The sequence below is a fragment of the Phacochoerus africanus genome, chromosome 8 (genome assembly GCF_016906955.1).
Source record: "Phacochoerus africanus isolate WHEZ1 chromosome 8, ROS_Pafr_v1, whole genome shotgun sequence".
NCBI lineage: Eukaryota > Metazoa > Chordata > Mammalia > Artiodactyla > Suidae > Phacochoerus > Phacochoerus africanus.
The window spans coordinates 1,529,154-1,546,731 of record NC_062551.1 but is presented as its reverse complement, the minus strand read 5'-3'; the positions used below and the strand labels follow the sequence as shown (position 1 = coordinate 1,546,731).

The following is a 17,578-nucleotide window of genomic DNA, read 5'->3' as shown; positions in this document are numbered from 1 at the left end:
GTAGGTCCCTGGCGGGAGGCTGACGGGGCCTGGGGCCCCAAGGACGCCGCTGGCCTGGGTCAGCCCCACGAGCGGAGGGTGGCGCCGTTGAGGGTACGGGTGTGTTTGCTGCCCTCCGGGCCGTGGGTCTCCACTGCCCCCTCTCGGACGACAGGCGAGTCAAGCGTCACATGTTTGAGATGCAGGAAGGCTCCCTGGGTGGCCAGAGGGAGCGTGAGCCGGGGCCCTGCTTCCTGGGGGGCCCTCCTGACCTCCCGAGGTGGCCCAGAGTCACCTCATCCCACTCTGCCTGGGATTCCATTCTGCTTCCCTGCCCCCCCTCCACCCCCCTCTTCGCTGGCTCTGTACCCATGCAGGGCGGCTGCCTGAGAACCTGGGGATGAGAAGCCGCCTCCTGGAGCAGCCTGCACCCCACTTTCTTCCTCCCTCTCCGCACATGGGGTCGAGCGATGCAGGCTGTGTGGACGGCCCCCGCCTGGGACGTTTCCCTCTCACCCCCACTCCCCCTGGAGGACTGACCAGACCAGCCAGCTCTGCTCGGACCCATCTGCTCGGATGGGTGTAGGGCCCGTCTTTTCGAGCGTCCAGACCCTTTATCACAGTGGCCGTGAGGGGCATGCTGGCCAGGGCCAGCGGGGCAGCCGCAACGCCAGGGCCCTGCAGCACGTCCCCACCTGCTGCCATGCAGACAGAACAGGGTTTTCTTTTTTTTTCTTGCCTTCTTTAGGGCTGCACCGGCGGCATGTGGAGGTTCCCAGGTTCGGGGTCCAATCCGAGCTACAGCTGCTGGCCTAAGCCACAGCCACAGCCACAGCAACACCAGATCCGAGCCGCATCTGCGACCTACACCACAGCTCACGGCAATGCTGGATCCTTAACCCACTGAGCGAGGCCAGGGACTGAACCCGCAACCTCATGGTTCCTAGTCAGGTTCGTTTCCGCTGCGCCGCGACAGGAACTCCCAGAACAGGGTTTTTAATGCACTTGTGGACACGTTATGACCTACCTGCCTCACTGAGCTGCCTGGGATGCTTGTTCGGCTGGACTCCTTGGAGTGGCGGGGGCCCCATGCTCAGGGGCCCGGGCACAGCCAGCAGCCCTGCCTCGCAATCCCAGCTCCCACCCATCGGCTCCACTGCCTGGCCCCGGGATCACACATGTGCTCACAAGAGGTGGTAGCACCAGGGACCCAGCCCTCGCCCCAAGACTGTCTGGTGGCCCCCTGCCTGTGGGGGTAGTGGAGGGTCCCTCGGTGGCACCCAAGGCCCCCAGCCCCAGCCTCTTGTGGCCCTGGGCCCCTGGCTTGGCAGCTGCTGTGGTCCAGCCTGCAGCCGCCCCGTGCCCTTCCCACCCCGGGAGGCCCACACACTCAGGGGCTCTGTGAGGAGCAGAATTTGCCACATTCAGTGAGGGCCACTCTCAGGGTGTCGCAGAAGCAAGGACACATGCTTGCCCCAACCCTGGCCCCAGTCACTCCAAGGCCTGCGATGCTGCCAGCCCCAGGAGGCCAAGCTCTTCTGACCTTGGAGCCTGGAACACTGTCTCCACCCTCCTTGGATTCCACCCCCCCACCCCACCCCCGCCGCCTCTCCTGAGAAGTGGATCCAAACCCCTGCTCAGGGCCCCCACCCCTGCCCCTTCCTGCCTTGGCTACACACCTGCGGCCTCGAGGAGGCTGCCAGTGGATGAGGGAGGGAGGAGGGGCCGGGGGGGGTGGCAAGAGGCCTATGATCCGTCTCCTCTCTGGGGGGTGGCCCCAGAGACATCCCTACACCCAGAAGTCGGCGCTGAAGAAATGACAGAAGACACCAGCAGTGCTTATAATTCCAAGTGTTCTTTAAAAACAAACACCCCCCCCAAAACACACAAACCAGAACACCCCACCCCAAACCAGCCAAGTTGAATGGGTGAGCCGTTAATAGAAGCGGAAGCGGCACGAAGTCACAGACACTGCCACGGGGTGCAGCGGCGGGCGGCGGTGTGGCCGGACCGGCCGCCCTACGATAAACAAACACGGCGCGGACGGCACCCTTTCCACCAGCGAGACGCGAGGACGAGATAAAGCAGAGCAGCTGGACACTCACGCGCTTGTTATGCCAGGATTCAGCTCAGGAGAAAAGGGACCCCCAAACAGGACGCTCGGGACATGGGTCAGTAGTGTGGTCACATGGAGCGGAGGTGGCCCCGGGGCGCAGACACAGCAGGGCCAGGGGGCGGGACGGGCCTGCCTTCACGAGGGGTCCCTGAACCGCGGGGGACACAGCCCCATGAACCGCAGACCCGGCCCCAGCCTGCCTTCAAGATGCCAGGGGGCCGTGCTTCAGAACAACCTCTGACCTTACAGTGTGAACATGGGGCCCAGGGAGCAGTCACCCTGCAGGAGGGCACCGGTCCAATGCCCCAGGGAAGCCTACCTGCTCCCTGTGCTGGCAGGTCACACCCAGGACTGGGGGTTTGGACCTCAACGCACCCCAAGTACTGCCCCACCCCTGAGGGAAGAGGCAGGAATGTGCTCGGACATAGCTGGAGCCCCAGCAGAGAGGCCGAGGGCAGTGCCAGCTGGGCAGCATCCTGCCACCTGTGCCTGGGGCTGTGGTCGCCACAACAGTCAGTGTCCTCTTTGTGCAAATCCTACGAGGCAGGGACACACCAACCACCGCCCCCATTTGCAGATGAGAAAACCAAGGCTCAAGGCAGACCAGGCCTCCTGCTGCTTGGTGACGTCCTGGCCTCAGACTTGAGCTGGACCCCGAGAGGCAGGGATTGGGGCCCAGGAGGACTCAGCTGATGCAGAGTCGTCCATGGATGTCGGTGCATCAGGAGCCTCAGGGTGGCAGGGTCTCCTGCCCAGCAGAGGCCACCTCCTCTACAGCCTCCCTGCCCAGCCGGGCCCCACAAGCTGCCTGTCAGGTCTCTCTGGGCCGGTAGCACCTCGTGGGGCCAGGGCCCCAGGGGGTGGCTGTGGCTGGACTGGCCGCTTGATGCTCATGTGGCCGCAGCTGAGCAAGGAAGCCTGATGCCTGGACTCAACCCTCCCTGGTGGGAAGGTCAGCAGTCAGAGGCCAAGGCAGAGCCCCCAGTGCCTAAGATGGGCTTGGAGGGAGGCGGTCTGACCTTGGATGCTGCTGCTCCCCACACCGGCTCCCTGGATGCAGTGACAGCCCGGGAAGGCCAGCTGAGCTTCTGGGCCTCAGCTGCCTCCCCAGGGGAAGACGCCATGGGAACCACAAAAACAAAGCCTGCTGTCGCAGCCTCCATGGGAGGGACCCCAGTCAGGTGGCCTCCGGAGCAGGTGCAGGCGGAGCGGGGAAGGCTGGGCTCCAGCTTCCGGACAATGGGAATCGAGCCCAGGACAGGTGACAGGAGAGGGGACAGGCCCAGATGGCTGCCGTCCAGTCCTCAAGGCCCAGGAGAGGCAGTCTCGAGGGACCCGGACGGGAAGCCCATGAGGGCTCGCAGTGTCTGCTTCTAGAAGATTTCAAGTATGGAGCTTTGAAAGAACTAAAGCTTGGCTCCAAAACCAGTAGATCGGATCTGTTCGGGCTGGGTACATACAGTCAGGTGCCCAAAGGTATCCTGAGTGACAGGGCCTGGTCCCCGAACTGGCCCGTTCCGCACATGGGCAGGAGTGCCAGATGGGCCAGCTGGCCCGCCCTGGGCTCAGCCCCCGCCGCAGCAGCCGCCGGGCCTGGAACCCGGGAGCAGGTCCTTTCTGGAGAACGGGGCCAGGATGTAGGAGCAGCCCGAGGCCTGTCCTCCCGAAGCCCGCGGCATCTCGCTGAGCTGTTCGCTCCCTCTGGGGTGGGGGCGGGGAGGAACCAGTTCAGGTCTTTAAGGCAAAGAGACCAAAGTCCCTGGGGTTAGTTTCACGAGTGTCGCTACGTCTCTAACAACGAACAAGGAAAAGCCGAGGGCACACGTCGGGCTGCTGTCCAGAGGGTGCGGCCACGTCCGGGCAGGAACCCCCACCCCGTTCCCGGAGACCTGCCCCAATCTGGCGAGGGGACCGGTCCCCCTGAGGCACGTTGTGTGCGGGCGGCGCCAGGGGAGAAAACACTGCCCCCTCCATAATGTATTTAAAAAGTAATCGTCTTGGTGGCATCGGCCGAACCCAAGATTTAAGTTAAAAAAATAATAATACAAATAAACAGAGGTGAGAAGGGAGAAGGCCCGACACGGCAGGAGGCCCGCGGTCTCTTCTCCGTCCGACGCTCTCGCCTCCACGCTCGAGAGGTACCTGCCACGTCCGGCTGCAGGGAGTGAATTCGTACCAGGTTTCGCGGTGGCCGGCCCGGCCCAGCCAAGGGACATGGGGACGCGTGGCTGAGCTGCCTGGATGACGGGCGAGCGGCCTTCGGGGGGTGGGTCATTTATGAGCCTGTGCCTCTCCTCGGGGGCTCCTCGGCTCCCGCTGCTTATGTCTCCTGGGGGACCACGTGCATGAGCTTCTGGCAAAGGACTGTCGTGGAAACTGCGGGGCAGAAGAGCACGGTCACGCGGGCGCACGTGTCTGGGGGCCTCTCACGCAGCCCCTGTCGCCACGGTCCCCAAGGCTGGGGACACCAGAAACCCCCGAATTGATGTGAAGCCTCCCGACCCCACTCATGCGTGTACGCCGGACCTGCAGGCCGCCTGATGGGGGCTCCGGCCTGCGCCCCTCACCCATTCAGACCCAGACCATCGGGAGTGACGACAGCTTGATGGCCCCGCTGCGTGAGGTCTGGGACACCACTGCCTGGCAGCCGCCCAGGACAGCACGCCCACCGGGCTCCTCAGAGGGGCTGGGGCCGGCATGCGTGCTGCGGCTCAGGGGAACTTCAGATCGGGGGCGGGGGCGGGGTGGGGTCCTGCCTCAGGCCCGGGGTGGTTCTGATGGATCATGAACAGGCCCCAGGCTGGGCTGGAGGTAAAGCCCCAGTGAAATCACAGCATCCTGGTCTCAGGCAGGTGGCGGCAGGAATCGGGCTGGTTCTCGCGGGGATTTTCAAACCACCCAGGAGCCTGTCACGCCCAGTGGTCTCAGCACAGGGCCCTAGACACGGCCTCTAAGGGATGGCCCTGCAGAGATCCTGTTTTCTTCTCTGCGTTTCTAGGTCAGCGGCTGGGTTTAAGCTGGCGGCAGACAAGGGGGATTTTGTTACTTGGCAAGAGCAGCCTGGTTTTCTGGAACCCCTTGTCTGAGATTAGCGGGTGCCAAGCTGAGCGTCTTATCCTGAAATACGTGGGCCAGGCGTCACCACCAGACATGCCCAGCTCGGCCCAGGCCTCCGACCATCCTGAGCCCCTGCTGACCTGGCCCCGGGCGGGGGGGTGGGGGGTGGGGGTGGCGGGAGGGGGCGGGACTCACAGATGCCCTGGAGCAGCCACTTGGGCTTGTTGCTCCACCAGACGCCGAGGAAGTAGACGGGCAGGCCGCTGAGGATGATGGTGAAGCCGATGCCGCACTCCACGGGCGTCTTCCAGAAGGAGACGGCGATCAGGAAGAGGCAGGCCAGGATGAAGAACACGGGCAGGGCCACGTTCACCTGCGGGGGCTGCAGCTGACGCCGGGCAGCGGGCGCCTCTCACCCCCGCCCCACCCCTGCTGCATCCCATCCGCCCCAGAGCACGGGGCCCACGGCGCTCGCTGGAGCGGCCTGTCCGGCAGATCCCTGGCAGCCGCCCAGGACATGCGACCCCACTCGCCCTGCGACCCCACTCGCCGGCCTCCCGAGGCCTGGGACCTCGCCTTGCTGAGCAGCTGGCGCCGGGCAGTGATTACCCAAAGCCACCGGTGCTGGCGGGGGAGAACAAGCGGCTTCCCAAGGTCAGGGAAGGTCGGCCACTCTGGTCCCCACATTGCAGGGCGGGAACCCTGGCCCGGCCCCGCCCCATGGGCACCCAGAGCGGGGGCTGCCGCTTCTGGGAACACCGTGGCCACCCACTAATGAGCAAGCAGCCTCGCCTTCTCAGAGAGCCCTTGTGGATGGGCTGCACCACAGGCCGCTCGGCTGCCGGGCAGACAGCCCCACCCGCACGTGTCCAGGCTGAGGAGCCGCGGAAGTGGCCACAGCGGGGCAGGGCTCAGGGACACGTGTCCCCTTTCTGCGTCCACCATGCGTCCTTCCAGGCAGCCTGTCTGTGCACAGGCCAGAGACCCTGGGTGAGCAAGGGTCCCATCAGGTCAGCCTGGACTGGCTGCCCCACGCCTGGTCCCAGGGGGTCAGCACCCCACCCGCCGGGCCCAAGGTGGTTCAGGTCACTGAGACCTGTGGACAGGGGCCAGCTGTGTCGGCCACAAGCCTCCGGAACTGTGTGAGGGCAGGAGCTGCTGGCTGGCAGCCACCCCAGGCCCCACCCTCTCACTCCCTCATGTGTCTCCTGGGCGGGACGGGGCTCCCTTGGAGAACAGGGCTGCCAGCGCTGAGTGAGTGAGGACGGGGGCGTGCCCAGCTTAGGTGGGGTACAGGGGGCAGTCTCGTCCTGAGAAGCCTGTTCAGTCAGGGGCAAAGCCAGCCCCCGACGTGCCCCCAGCCCTGCAGCCTCAGATGCCACCTCCCCCTCCCGCCCTGGGCCTGCCAGCGCCTGGCCCTCCCCGGAGGCTGGCTGGCCCCCTGGCCTCTGTCCAAGGCTGCCCCCAGCCACTCGGGCCCCTCCCCCTGGCTGTCTGCCCAGGGCTGCAGGTTTTCTCTGGAATGTGAGGTCGAGCGGGGCCGGGGGCGGGGGGTCCTGTCTCGTGCGCTGATGAACCTCGGCGCCCGGAGCACGCGCTCAGCGCCAACGAACCGGACGCGTGGCCCCTGGTCGAGACCAGGAGCTCTTCGCCCGCTGACGTGCCCTGTGCCGCTGAGCCCTGGGCGAAGGTGTCCTGCCCCCCGGCTTGCGGAGGGTGGAGGCCCGAGAGGGCCGCGTGGGGACGGGCGGCGCAGGCCCTCACCTTGATGGGCCGCTCCAGCTCGGGCTTGCGGTAGCGTAGCCACAGCATCCCAATGATGGCCAGGGCCACGCAGAGCCAGTTGAAGAAGCTGAAGAAGTTGATGACGGAGAAGATGTCTCTGGAGAAGGCGTACAGCAGGGTCATCACGCACTGCAGGCAGAGCACGGGCTGTGAGCCGCACCGCCACGGGCAGGCGCACCGCACGAGGCCCCCGAAGGCAAGAGGCTTCCCGGAGGCGAAGGGCCCCTGTGCCCCGGAGGCCCACACCTGGAACCAGCCTAGGGGCCTGGCACCGGGTCGGCTAAATGCGGCAGGTACATCCGGGCCGCACCGCCAGCAGCAGCTTCAAAACTGCGCTGGGCTCTCCCTGAGGCCCCAGCCACGCACCGCGGTGGTTACCTGCCGGGCCGGGCCACCTGGGGCCCCCGACTCCCAGAAACCGAGAGAAAGCAAGCCCCTCCCCATCAGGCTGCTGTGTTCTGGGGTGATTAATTAAGCAGCAGCAGCAGAGAACTAACAAAGCTGCGCCCTGGTCCAGATGCTGTAGGAAACGCGCATGACGAGATCTCAGCGGATCAGCCAGCACCGCGTGAGCCACTGACCTGCGGCCCCGCCCCACGAGGCCCCAGAGGCCGCCTGTCCCCATACTACCCTGAGGTTTGGCTTCCTACACCTCCAAATCACTCCTTTTGGGGCCGTGCCCGCAGCATATGGAAGTTCCTGGGCCAGGGACTGAACGTGCACAACAGCCACCCAGGCCGATGCAGTCACCACACCAGATCCTTAACCCAAGAGCCACCAGGGAACTCCTCCAGATTCACATTTTTGTTTTTGAGCAAGTACCGTGTGTTATTTTTGGAATGAGTGGCACAGCAAGAGCACTGGACATGCACACACGTCAATCTGTTGCCATCTGATACCAAGGGAGGCCGAGACAGGTGTCCTCGGATGGGACTCAGTCCCCTCCCCTGGCCTCCCTCAAACCCCCCAGGGCCCTCGCCCGTCCTCCCCTTCCCAGCGAGCGCAGGCAGAGGGCGGTGACGAGCTGAGGACCCACCGTGAATACAAGGGACGGCACGGGCGTCAGGAGCCGCGGGTGGATCATGGATAGAACAGACGGCAGGTGGCCCTCCCTGGCCCCCACGAAGAACAGCCTGTGGGCAGAGGAGCAGGCGGTCAGTCCCGCCGGTGGGCCCCCTGCCCGGGCCCAGCACCTCCAGCGACCCCCCTCCCGCCCCCGGCAGGGCTCAGAACGAGCCCGTGAGAGGGTCGAGATGCACACGCAGCTGTGCCAGCTCTGGGCGGAGGATGGGGTTTACTTCTGGGTCACTTGAACGTTTTGACAGCTGTACTGTCACTCAACGTGACGAGAGAGGGAACCCCGAGAGCCGCCAGCTCAGCCCCCACGCCCTGCAAAGGTGGTCCTGGCGGGCTCACCTGGAGGACGTGAAGAGGGACCCGTTGACGGAGCCGAAGCAGGACAGGCCCACGAAGACGGGGATGATCCAGGACATGACACCCAGGTGGTAGTTCCCGAAATCCTGGAGGGATGGCAGCGTGAGCCGGCCCGTGACGCCTGCCGTGGCCCCACAGCCCTCCCGCACCTGCCGCGTGGAGGGACCTGGGCGCCCCGGCACTGCTCGCCGGCTTTCCCCAGGTCGGCCCTGTCTGCTCCTTCCCACCTCGGTGGGCATTTACTCGGTGATGGGCCTCCGAGGTGGGACTGGGGATCCGCAGTGGACTCCACCCCTCAGCTCTAAACGTGACCGCTGGGGCCACTGCAGACACACAGACTTAAAACTGTCCAGGGACTGGCCTGGCACAGCGCTGCAAAAGCCCGCAATTCTCACATGCCGCCAGCACCCCAGACCCCAGCAGGCTTGGCAAAGCGCCTGCAGGAGCGCGAGGGGGCTGGTCCGCCCCTGGTTACGGGTTGAGGGGCAGGGCCAGGCTCTCAGCAGCCTGAGCGCACCAGCAGCTGGCCTCTTACCACGGCCACGGCCTCCGAGGTCAGCATCTGCTCCGTGGACAGCGTGGTGAAGTAGGCCAGGTTCGTGAGCACGTACACCAGGGTGACGATGGGCAGGGAGATGACGATGGCCAGGGGCAGGTTTCTGGAAGGGACGGGCGGCACATCACCACAAGGAGGCCCAGGGCGGGGCCAGGCCCATCACCTGACGGCGGCCGGGCCTCACTGCCTGCGCGGGGAAGCGGCTGGAAGGTGGCGCCGGGCCCAGCCGCTGTGCAAAGTGAGGCCAGGGACCCCCCCCCCCCGGCCGCCGCGCCCCTGTCTGTGACACGGGCTGCCTGTCTGTTCTTCAGGGCCACACGCCCCTCCCCGCCATGGCCTGAACCCCAGGGACCCTCCTGGAAGGCCCCGCCCTGCTTCGGCCGGGGGCCGGGCTGGGCCCAAGCTCGGAACCAGGTGCCCCCTCCGCGCATCGAAGTGACTGCAGACGCACGTGGGCTGCCCCCCCTGACGCACCTGTAGGGGTTGATCATCTCCTCTGTGACCAAGTTCAAGTAGTTCCTAGGGTTCAAAGAGCAGACCGTCACCAGCCGTTCCTCCCAGTTACGGGGCAAAGAACGCAGGCTCCACCCGGCCCCTCGGGGCTGGGAGAGAGAAGACCCCACGCCCCAGGCCCCGGGGGGCGGCCACCGGCTGGCGACAGTCCTGCCGCCTCCCCTGGGCGGCAGCAGCAGCATCTTTCCCGAGCTGCCAGCAGGGGTTTATCTCAGAGCCACCTGCTGGGGATGCGACGCAGCCGCCAGGGGCTCCGAGAGGGTTTCCTGCCCCCCTCGAAGAGTGCCCCTGCGAGGTGGGTTTCGGGGCCCCGGGACCACACGTTCTAGAACCTACCATCCCCCGTAGGCAAAGAGACCACTATACAGCGCGAGCACAATGTTCCCCACGTCCAGTTTGGTGCCTTCAAATGAGAACTTGGGATCCAGATTGGACACGTCACCTGGGAGAGAGAGGAACGTGGGGTTACAGAACGTAGCACTGAGGTCAAGCCACGGGTTCCGGAATGTTCCCGGAGCAAAACACCGAACAGACAAAAAAGTGGGGTGAGGGCTTTTCACGGCGACATCAAGTGCACCTGCTGGGCCGCCGGACCCTCGCGTTTGCCAGACGCACCCTGGGGCCTGGAGCAAGCAGGCGGGGTGAGCGCGGCCTGCCCTGACCTGGAGGGACGTGGCCTCTGCGGGGTGGGCAGCAGCTCTACAGACCCCAGGCCGGTCTGGGTGCCCACCGCTGTCTGGGCCTGATGGACAGGATGCGTGGGACGGTGGACGCCGGGCTGTGTCTGCCTCGCCGGGGCTCCTCCCAGACCCCAGGTGGGGGGATCTGGTCTGCTCTCTGACCCCCCCCCGAGCTGCTACGTGTAAACTTGGGCTTCTCGTCTGAGCGCAAGAGCGCAGAGCTGCCCGCAGCCACAGGGACAGTGGGCTCAGCTGCATTCCTTGCTCCAGGTGGACGTCCTGGGCTCTGGGACACAAGGGGGGCCTGCGCGGATCTGTCCGCTCCTCCGCTGCTCGTTTCCCATGCGTCCCGGCCTCTGCCTGTGCCATCACCTGGCACCTGGGCGGAGGCTCCTCTCCTGTGTCTCACAAGGACACGTGTCACTGGATTTAGGGCCACCCTGATCCAGGAGGAGCTCATCCCGATCCGCCCCTTAACGACATCTGAAAGACCCTTTACAAACAAGGCGACACTCACAGGCTCCGCTGTTTTGGGGGCCACGATTCAACCCGGTATAGGAGACATGAAACGGGGGGGCCTCAGAAGGGTTCCTGGCTAGGAGGACAGCGTCGGGCCGTCTGTGAGGCTCAGTTTTACCATCTGTAAGGTGGCCCCACAACATTCAGGCCCAGAAAGACTTGCTCTATGCCGAGGGGCCAGCCTGACAGCCAGGCACCACCACGGGCACAGGGCTGGCTGCCGCTCCCCTCTGATGAGGGTCACCTGGCCCCCCGGAGCTTCAGCTCTTGGCTCCTTGGCTCTGGGGGCGACAGTGGCAGACGGGCCTCTCCCTGAAGATCACCTTTCAGGAAGGAGGCTTGAAACAAGAGGAAGGGGCCGAGGGGAGCAGGGGAGGGCCTGCAAGAGCACTGAGCAGAGCTGGCCCCCGCAGGCATGGACCGCTGGTCAGTAAGGGCCCCTCCCTACTGAGCAGCTGGACACATGGGGCTGTGCCCGTCCTGCTGGGAGGCAGCCGGCCCAGGTCCCGCTGGGCCAGGCTGGGATGCAACCCCAGAGCTACTATGTGGGTCACTGTCGCCCACAGCAATCCAAGGTCCCCTGGGGACCCCACACTCTCCTCGAAGGCCAGGGCCTGTCACCCCAGGAACCCAACAGGAATGGGAGGGGGCGGGGAGGCCCCCATCACCCCATCGCTCCAGCCAATACAGCCTGCCCTTCCAGGCAGACAACCTGGGGGGAGGCGGGACCCCGGTTCCACTGCTGGGTCGCTGGGTCATCTCTTTAGGGTACTCAGGACGCCTGGACTCTGCCCTGCAGGTGTGGCGGGGCCTTTGATCTCTGGCCTGAGCCGGGAGATGGGCGAGGCCCCCTCGGACCCCAGATGAGGCCACAGTCTCATGATGAGAAAGAGCTGGGGGTGGCTGGCCTCTCACCCTGCCCGCCGCTGCCGCCCACATGTGCTCTGCATTGCAGGCTGGGTCCCGAGACTGCCCGGTCACAGGGTGGTCAGCAGGCTGGTGTGTGGGGCCAGGGCAGGGCCGGCAGCTCCCCACGGAATGTCCTGGAACATGCATTCCTTTACTTCTGCAGGGCCAGGGCGCTTCTGTGGCGAGGGCGAGGAGACTGGGGCTGGGCCACCTGCCTGGGGCGTGGGGCTGTGATCGGAACGCAGCAGCTGCCCCGAGAGTCTGGGGGGCCCCCACCGCCCCCGCGGCCCCAGCGTCTCGCAACGACTTCTGGAACGGTGAAGGGCTTTCACAACAGGTTCCTCGAGTGGCACACGGGATCTTTTCCTTTGTCTGCCCCTCGGTCACTTTTCTATTCTGCTTCCTCTCCAAGTGGAAGGTCTCTGCACACCCGCTGGAAGGCACCTCTTACGCAGTTCTTAAAACCAGCGCCCGCCCCAAGCAGGCCCCTGAGTTAGTGACACTGCGCATGGGTGTGCAGACACGTGCACACATGTACACACGTGTACACACGTGTACATATGGGCTGGAACCGGCCGCGTGGGAGGACGGCTGCCGCTCTTGCTAACAGAGGTCCAAGGCTTGGATATAGGCTGGATTTTCAGGTAAGAACCACTGTTTTCAGCCCTGAGGCTGAGAAGCTTCCACTTTTTCATCGAGGGGCCCCCCGACTCTGTGGTGACCAGCTCAGAGTCCTGACTCGTCCACAGACCATCCCTGAGACAGTGGCTGGAATTCCTGCCGCAAACGGTACCCCGGATTTAAAGCTCCATCTTGCAGCCTCTAAAATCCCAAGAAAATACAAGTTGCTCTGACCAAATGCAGCCAGAAGGGTCTCCCTGGGCTCCTCCGGGGGCCTCAGTAGAATGCATATGGCTGGGTGGTCCCTCCAGGGCCCCCCTCCGTTGTCTGGGGCCTCATTGCGTCTTCGAAGCTCCTGAAATCCCCTGGAGGAACGTGGATATCCAGGGGCAGAGGACGCAGGCCAGGCCCGCACGCCTCCCGCCTCGTCTCTCCCGCCAAGCCAGGGACGGAGCTCTGCCAGGCATCTGGTGACTCTGGATCCCAATCCACCTTTGCTCAAGTTCCTACCTGCTGCCCCTCCCTGTCACGTCACCCCTGCTCACAGACAGGGACCTGCCCCGCGTGGGTACACGTGGCCCCTTGGCAGAGCTCCTGGTTTTGTCCAGCCTCCGTGTGTGCTGGAGGCCTGCCCAGATAGACCCGCAGCCCAGCCGGGCGCGCTGCCCTTCTCTCCGTGGGCGCCACGGAGTGGGCGCCGGTCTGCTGGCTTTGCCCGGCACCTGGCCAGGCCCCCCCAGAACTGGCACAGCCTGAAGGAGCACGAGGTGACTGCCTAGGGACAGCGTCCTGCAGGACTGGAGCCCTAACAGCAGGGGGGCTTCAGGAGGTTTGGAGAGCCGGCGGTGGGGGCCCGCTCGCCCGTCTCCTGGACAGCAAGAAGCACGACGGGCAGCCGCAGCCCATCTAATGATGTGGGTCCGTAGCTGCCTCTCCATGAGGGCAGATTGCAGGCTGCACGTGGTGCTCTCAACCACCCACCGGCCCCACAACCAGGGGACGGGCAGTGATGACGGCACACTGGGGTTGTCACTCAGGGTGGGCGTCGATGAGTGGGAGGCCAGGGCGCCTCTGGACCAGGTGGTGGGGACCAGTTCCCCAGGCCTCTGGGCGCGGACCTCAGGAAAAGTGTCCCCAACCCCGCGTCATGCAAACTCGGTTGGGAACCATCAATGCGGGGGCACGGGGCACTCGCAACGTTGCAGAAGGCGTGAGTGCTGGGGACAGGACCAGGGCCTGGGGGACCTGCCAGCCCGAGTCAGAGGACAGGGCTTCCATTGCCTCTGCATCCCCAAGGCCCCGCCTGGCCTCTGTGTTGAGGCCAGGGTTGGTGACAGCCAGCAGGGCTTGTCTGGGCCGAGGCATGGAACCGGAGCCTGTGCACCGAGCTTGGGACAAAGCTAGAAAGACCCGGGCCTCCGGGCAGCCGCTCCCCCAAACCAGGGTGGGGGCGCCCACTTGCTGGGACCTTAACCCCCGGGTTCACACGATGGTCCTTCACGTGGCAAAGGGCGCTGAGCAGGAGCCCCCCCAAAGCTCACGTCCCCCTGCAACTGCAGAACGTGACCTCATCTGGAACAGGGCCTTTGTGGGGGGAGCAAGGTACAGCCCTCGAGAGAGCAGGTGGATGAGGACAGGACCAAAGCCCTGAGTGTTCCTGCGGGACAGACCCGGAGAGGCCACGTGAGGATGGAGGCAGTGATGCAGCTGGGAGCCGAGGGCACGGGAGGGGCAGGAAGCTGCCCCCCAGGTCTCAGAGGGAGCACAACTGCTGTTGTTTTAAGCCCCCAGTCTGTGTCCTTTGGTACGGCAGCCCCAGGGCACTCCACAGACAGAGGGGCCTCAGCCCACCGGGGTCTGAAGCCCTGTCAGGTCCTGCAACAGCCATGGCCCTGGACACCGAGCCCCGATTCTGGGCCAAGTGAGCAGGTGTTTGGCTGCAGGGCTGCAGGGCTGAGTCCTGTCTGAGAGTCAACACTGCGTGACCAGTGCCCTTAGGGGGCTCTCCTGTTTTGTCCAGAGACCAGGCATCCTTGTGGGTGTGTGTGTGTGTCTGTGTGTGTGTGTGTCTGTGTGTGTGTGTGTGTGTCTGTGCCACAGCCCACAGCTGGCTTGGTGGGGGTCCCTCCTTCCCCACCCCAGGCTGTCCAGCGCCCGTTCTCCAGCTCTGCCTCCGATGGGGCGGGAATCTGGGGAGGCCGAGGGGAGGACAGAGCTTGCCCACCACGGCCAGGGTCTGCCTACAGTGTCATCTGTCTGGAACGCCTGGAGGAGCTGGTCCTGGACCTCTAATTAGCTTCAAACTCAAAGGACACTCTCCTCACTGCACGGGCTGCAGCAGAGCCCTGAGAACACGCTGCCCAGCACGAGGTTTTGTGGCTGCGGCCTGTCTGAGCGGCTGACCACCCAGGGCACGGGGGGCCGAGGGCAGCCATGGGAGAGCCGACTTCCGGGCCTTTGATTTCATCCTGGAGGGTGGCGCAAGCAAGCACATGACCTCCCACCGCACTCTGGACGCGGAATCTGTAGCCGTGCAGACACCGGAAAGGTCTTAATTAAAACGATCTTAGAGCACCCACGGGAAGGAGCCAGCAGCGTCACAAGTCCTCCTGCGGCGGCCGAGGGGCGCCGGTGTCTGCGTGTGACCCTGCGTGGGAGCCGCTGCTCTGAGCTTTCACGAGGAGCAGACCCACCCCCCGCCCTGGGACTGTGGAGAACCAAACTCCAGCTGCGCGGCCCAATCCCAGCATCCTGTGGTCCTGGAGTGACCCTGAACCCCTCCATCAAGGCACCCTAAGTCCGGGATCGGGGGGGCCGGGACTGGGAGCACCCTGCAAGGCACGACGGCCCGGGTCGCAGGCTGCCCGAGGTCCTGCTCACATCCCAAGGACAGTGTGAGATGGCCACCAAGGCCTGGGGCTGCTGCTGCTGCTGTGGCCATTTCACAGATCAGGACACTGAGGCTCCAGGAGCTGGCCAAGGAGAGCCGTGCGAGACCCAGGCCCTCCTAGGATGAGGGTCTCCTCCCCGCTCCCCACCCCGACCCCTAGTGCTCCGGCCGCCCCGAGCCTTTCCCACGGCCCCTGTGAGGTCCCACCCCATCCAGGATGAACGCAGGGGGCCTCTCTCAAGGCGGCTCACGTCCTCACCCAGCACCCATCGCCACAGGCCGTGTGGGGCCACACCTGACCCTGCTACCTGCCGGGCCTGCTGGGGCCTCGCCAACGCCAGGCCCTCCTTCTGGTCCAGGCGGGCCCCTGCCCCTAGCCCCAGGCCACTCTGGGGCAGCGTGAGACGTGGCAACGATCCGCACAGGGAGCCTCCACACCCGGGTCTCGGGCGACCTCGTGGGAGCTGCCGTGGGGCGCGGTGCCCCAGGGCAGGGGAGACGCCCCCTCTCACCAGCTCAAAGCCATGCCAGCCACTCCAGCGGCTCAGGGAGATGGGAGCTGTTCTCCCGCCGGAGGCCACGGCCGAGCACACGGCCCTAGTGTGTCCTGCAGGAGCGGCCCGGGCTCCAGGGGCCAGCCTTGCACGCCTCACTCCCACACGCTGGTCTGGGACCAGCCTGACCTCGGGGCCATGGGCCCCGCTGGGCGTCAGAGATAAGAAGCCAACAGACTGAAGTCAGAGGACAAAAGCGGGCACGAGGTGCCCCCTCTGCCCACAGTGGGTCCTTCCTTGGAGCTTTACCTCCAGGCCATGCACCCGACGGCCCGGTCCTGTCTGACCCCCACTCCGCCCCACCAAGCCGCACCCACCCATGCTTCCCGGCCACCGGGACCGCAAGCGCTGACCTCAGTGTCCGCCTGGAAAAGTCGGGAATTAACCCAGAGCCCTCGGGGCCCAACGGCCCCCTGCCCCGCCCCAGGGGCTGCCTGAGAGCTCAGCCTGGGCCCGCAGACCTGCTCCTCGGTCATAATTCGCCCTCACCCAGCTGCCCCTCCTGCCCTCGGAAGGGCCGCCTGGCCACCTGCCAGCAGCGTTGTCTACGACTCCCAACCACCGTCTGCAGACCACACGCAGCGCGAGCCGCGCAAGGCCAGCCGCGTCCTTGTCAGGGCTCGGGAAGTCCCGTGAAGGACGGGAAGGCGGGCGGGACGGCTCAGGAGACTCACGGCAGCGAGGCCGACGCCACAGAGGCCTGGGTGAGCCCCACGCCCAAACCCCCTCTGCAGCCCCGGGGCCCCCCCGGGTGCCAGGCAGGCCGGCAGAGGACAAAGCGTGGGGGCCAGTCTGTGAGACCCAGGTCACATTCTCCAGATGCAGCCCGCGGCCAATGCCAGCACCACTGAGCTGAGCCCCTGTGCCGCGAGGGGGCCGCCAGACTGCGGCGGGGAGGGGGTTGTTTGCACAAAGTGTCCGCTAGACGGGAGGGCTTGTCTGGGTGGAAAGCCAGGGCAGGAATTTTGCAGACGCTGCACTGCTTCCCAGGTTCAAAAAGGAAGGGCTTCGGGGGGCAGACTGTTTTCGACGGCAGCAGAATTATAAACATGTGAGGCATTCAGACTGAACAAAAGCCCTTTGCTGTCCCTGCTGAAATTTGTTTTTACAGAATCCAGGCCCTCCTACATCCCCCCGTGGGCCTGCAGCTAATCGCACTGGCCAAGCAGCCACCTTCGTGGGCACGTCCTCTTCCAACGACACTGACGGGTCAGTGTGCAGGTCAGTGTGGTGGACACAGGACTGTCTCCTTCCGGTCGGTCCATCCCACCTGTGAGCTCGCACGGGGCTGCGAGGTGCTCAGCCCTGACCACCTCCCTTGGAGCTGGTCACTCCTGATACCTGGAGCCTGGCCGGGCCAGAGTCCTCCAGACAAAGCTCTGCCTTCCGGAAGATGCTGGAACCTGAAAGGCCAGCAGGCAGGGACACACGGGCTGGCCGCCCCCACCCCCGAGCTCTACCAGATGTAGAGCGAGGCCCGCGGGTCCCTCCCCCGACACGGTGCTGTGGGGGTCCCGCTCCGTGTCCTCAAGGAGACCCTGGCATCTGCCTTGGACCAGTCCCCGTGGGCTCGCCCATCTGTGGCAGCCAAGCAGATGCCCACCCCAGGCCCGCTGCCCACCCCTCCTTGGGAAACCTGACCCCCAAGAAGGTTGCTTCCTGACAGCGTCCCCAGAGGACCCGGGAGCGAGGCGACCCCACCGCCACAGGATGGTGCTGTGGCGTAGTCACCAGGATGCGGCCCGCCCGGTGCCCCTGCGTGCGCGCCCACCATGGGGCACAGGCGCTGCTGGGGGCAGCGTGCATGGTCTCCCGTGGAAGATCATCGGCGCCCCGTGGCCGCGCTCCTAACGTGGCAGGCACAGCGCCCAGCTCTCCCCACGCACCCCGTCACCGCCCCACCCACCCCACGCTGTGCTTCTCCCCGGGAAGGCAGGTCGGGGTCCAGAGATGGGCACCCCCCAC

At 65.5% G+C, this 17,578-nt stretch overlaps 1 protein-coding gene across 1 annotated transcript in view; it reads right to left on the bottom strand.

Annotated features, from left to right (window-relative positions):
* Positions 1-1,818: 1,818 nt before the first annotated feature.
* The window catches only part of SLC7A5 (solute carrier family 7 member 5), a 28,270-nt gene continuing 12,510 nt past the window's right edge, over positions 1,819-17,578 (bottom strand). Inside the window, exons 3-10 of the mRNA XM_047790216.1 lie at positions 9,777-9,882; positions 9,402-9,446; positions 8,907-9,030; positions 8,354-8,457; positions 7,974-8,070; positions 6,917-7,066; positions 5,348-5,525; positions 1,819-4,471 (exon numbers count right to left, since the gene is read on the bottom strand). Of these exons, the coding sequence (XP_047646172.1) occupies positions 4,416-4,471; positions 5,348-5,525; positions 6,917-7,066; positions 7,974-8,070; positions 8,354-8,457; positions 8,907-9,030; positions 9,402-9,446; positions 9,777-9,882 (860 nt within the window). The 3' untranslated portion in view covers positions 1,819-4,415. The remainder of the gene's footprint in view (positions 4,472-5,347; positions 5,526-6,916; positions 7,067-7,973; positions 8,071-8,353; positions 8,458-8,906; positions 9,031-9,401; positions 9,447-9,776; positions 9,883-17,578) is intronic.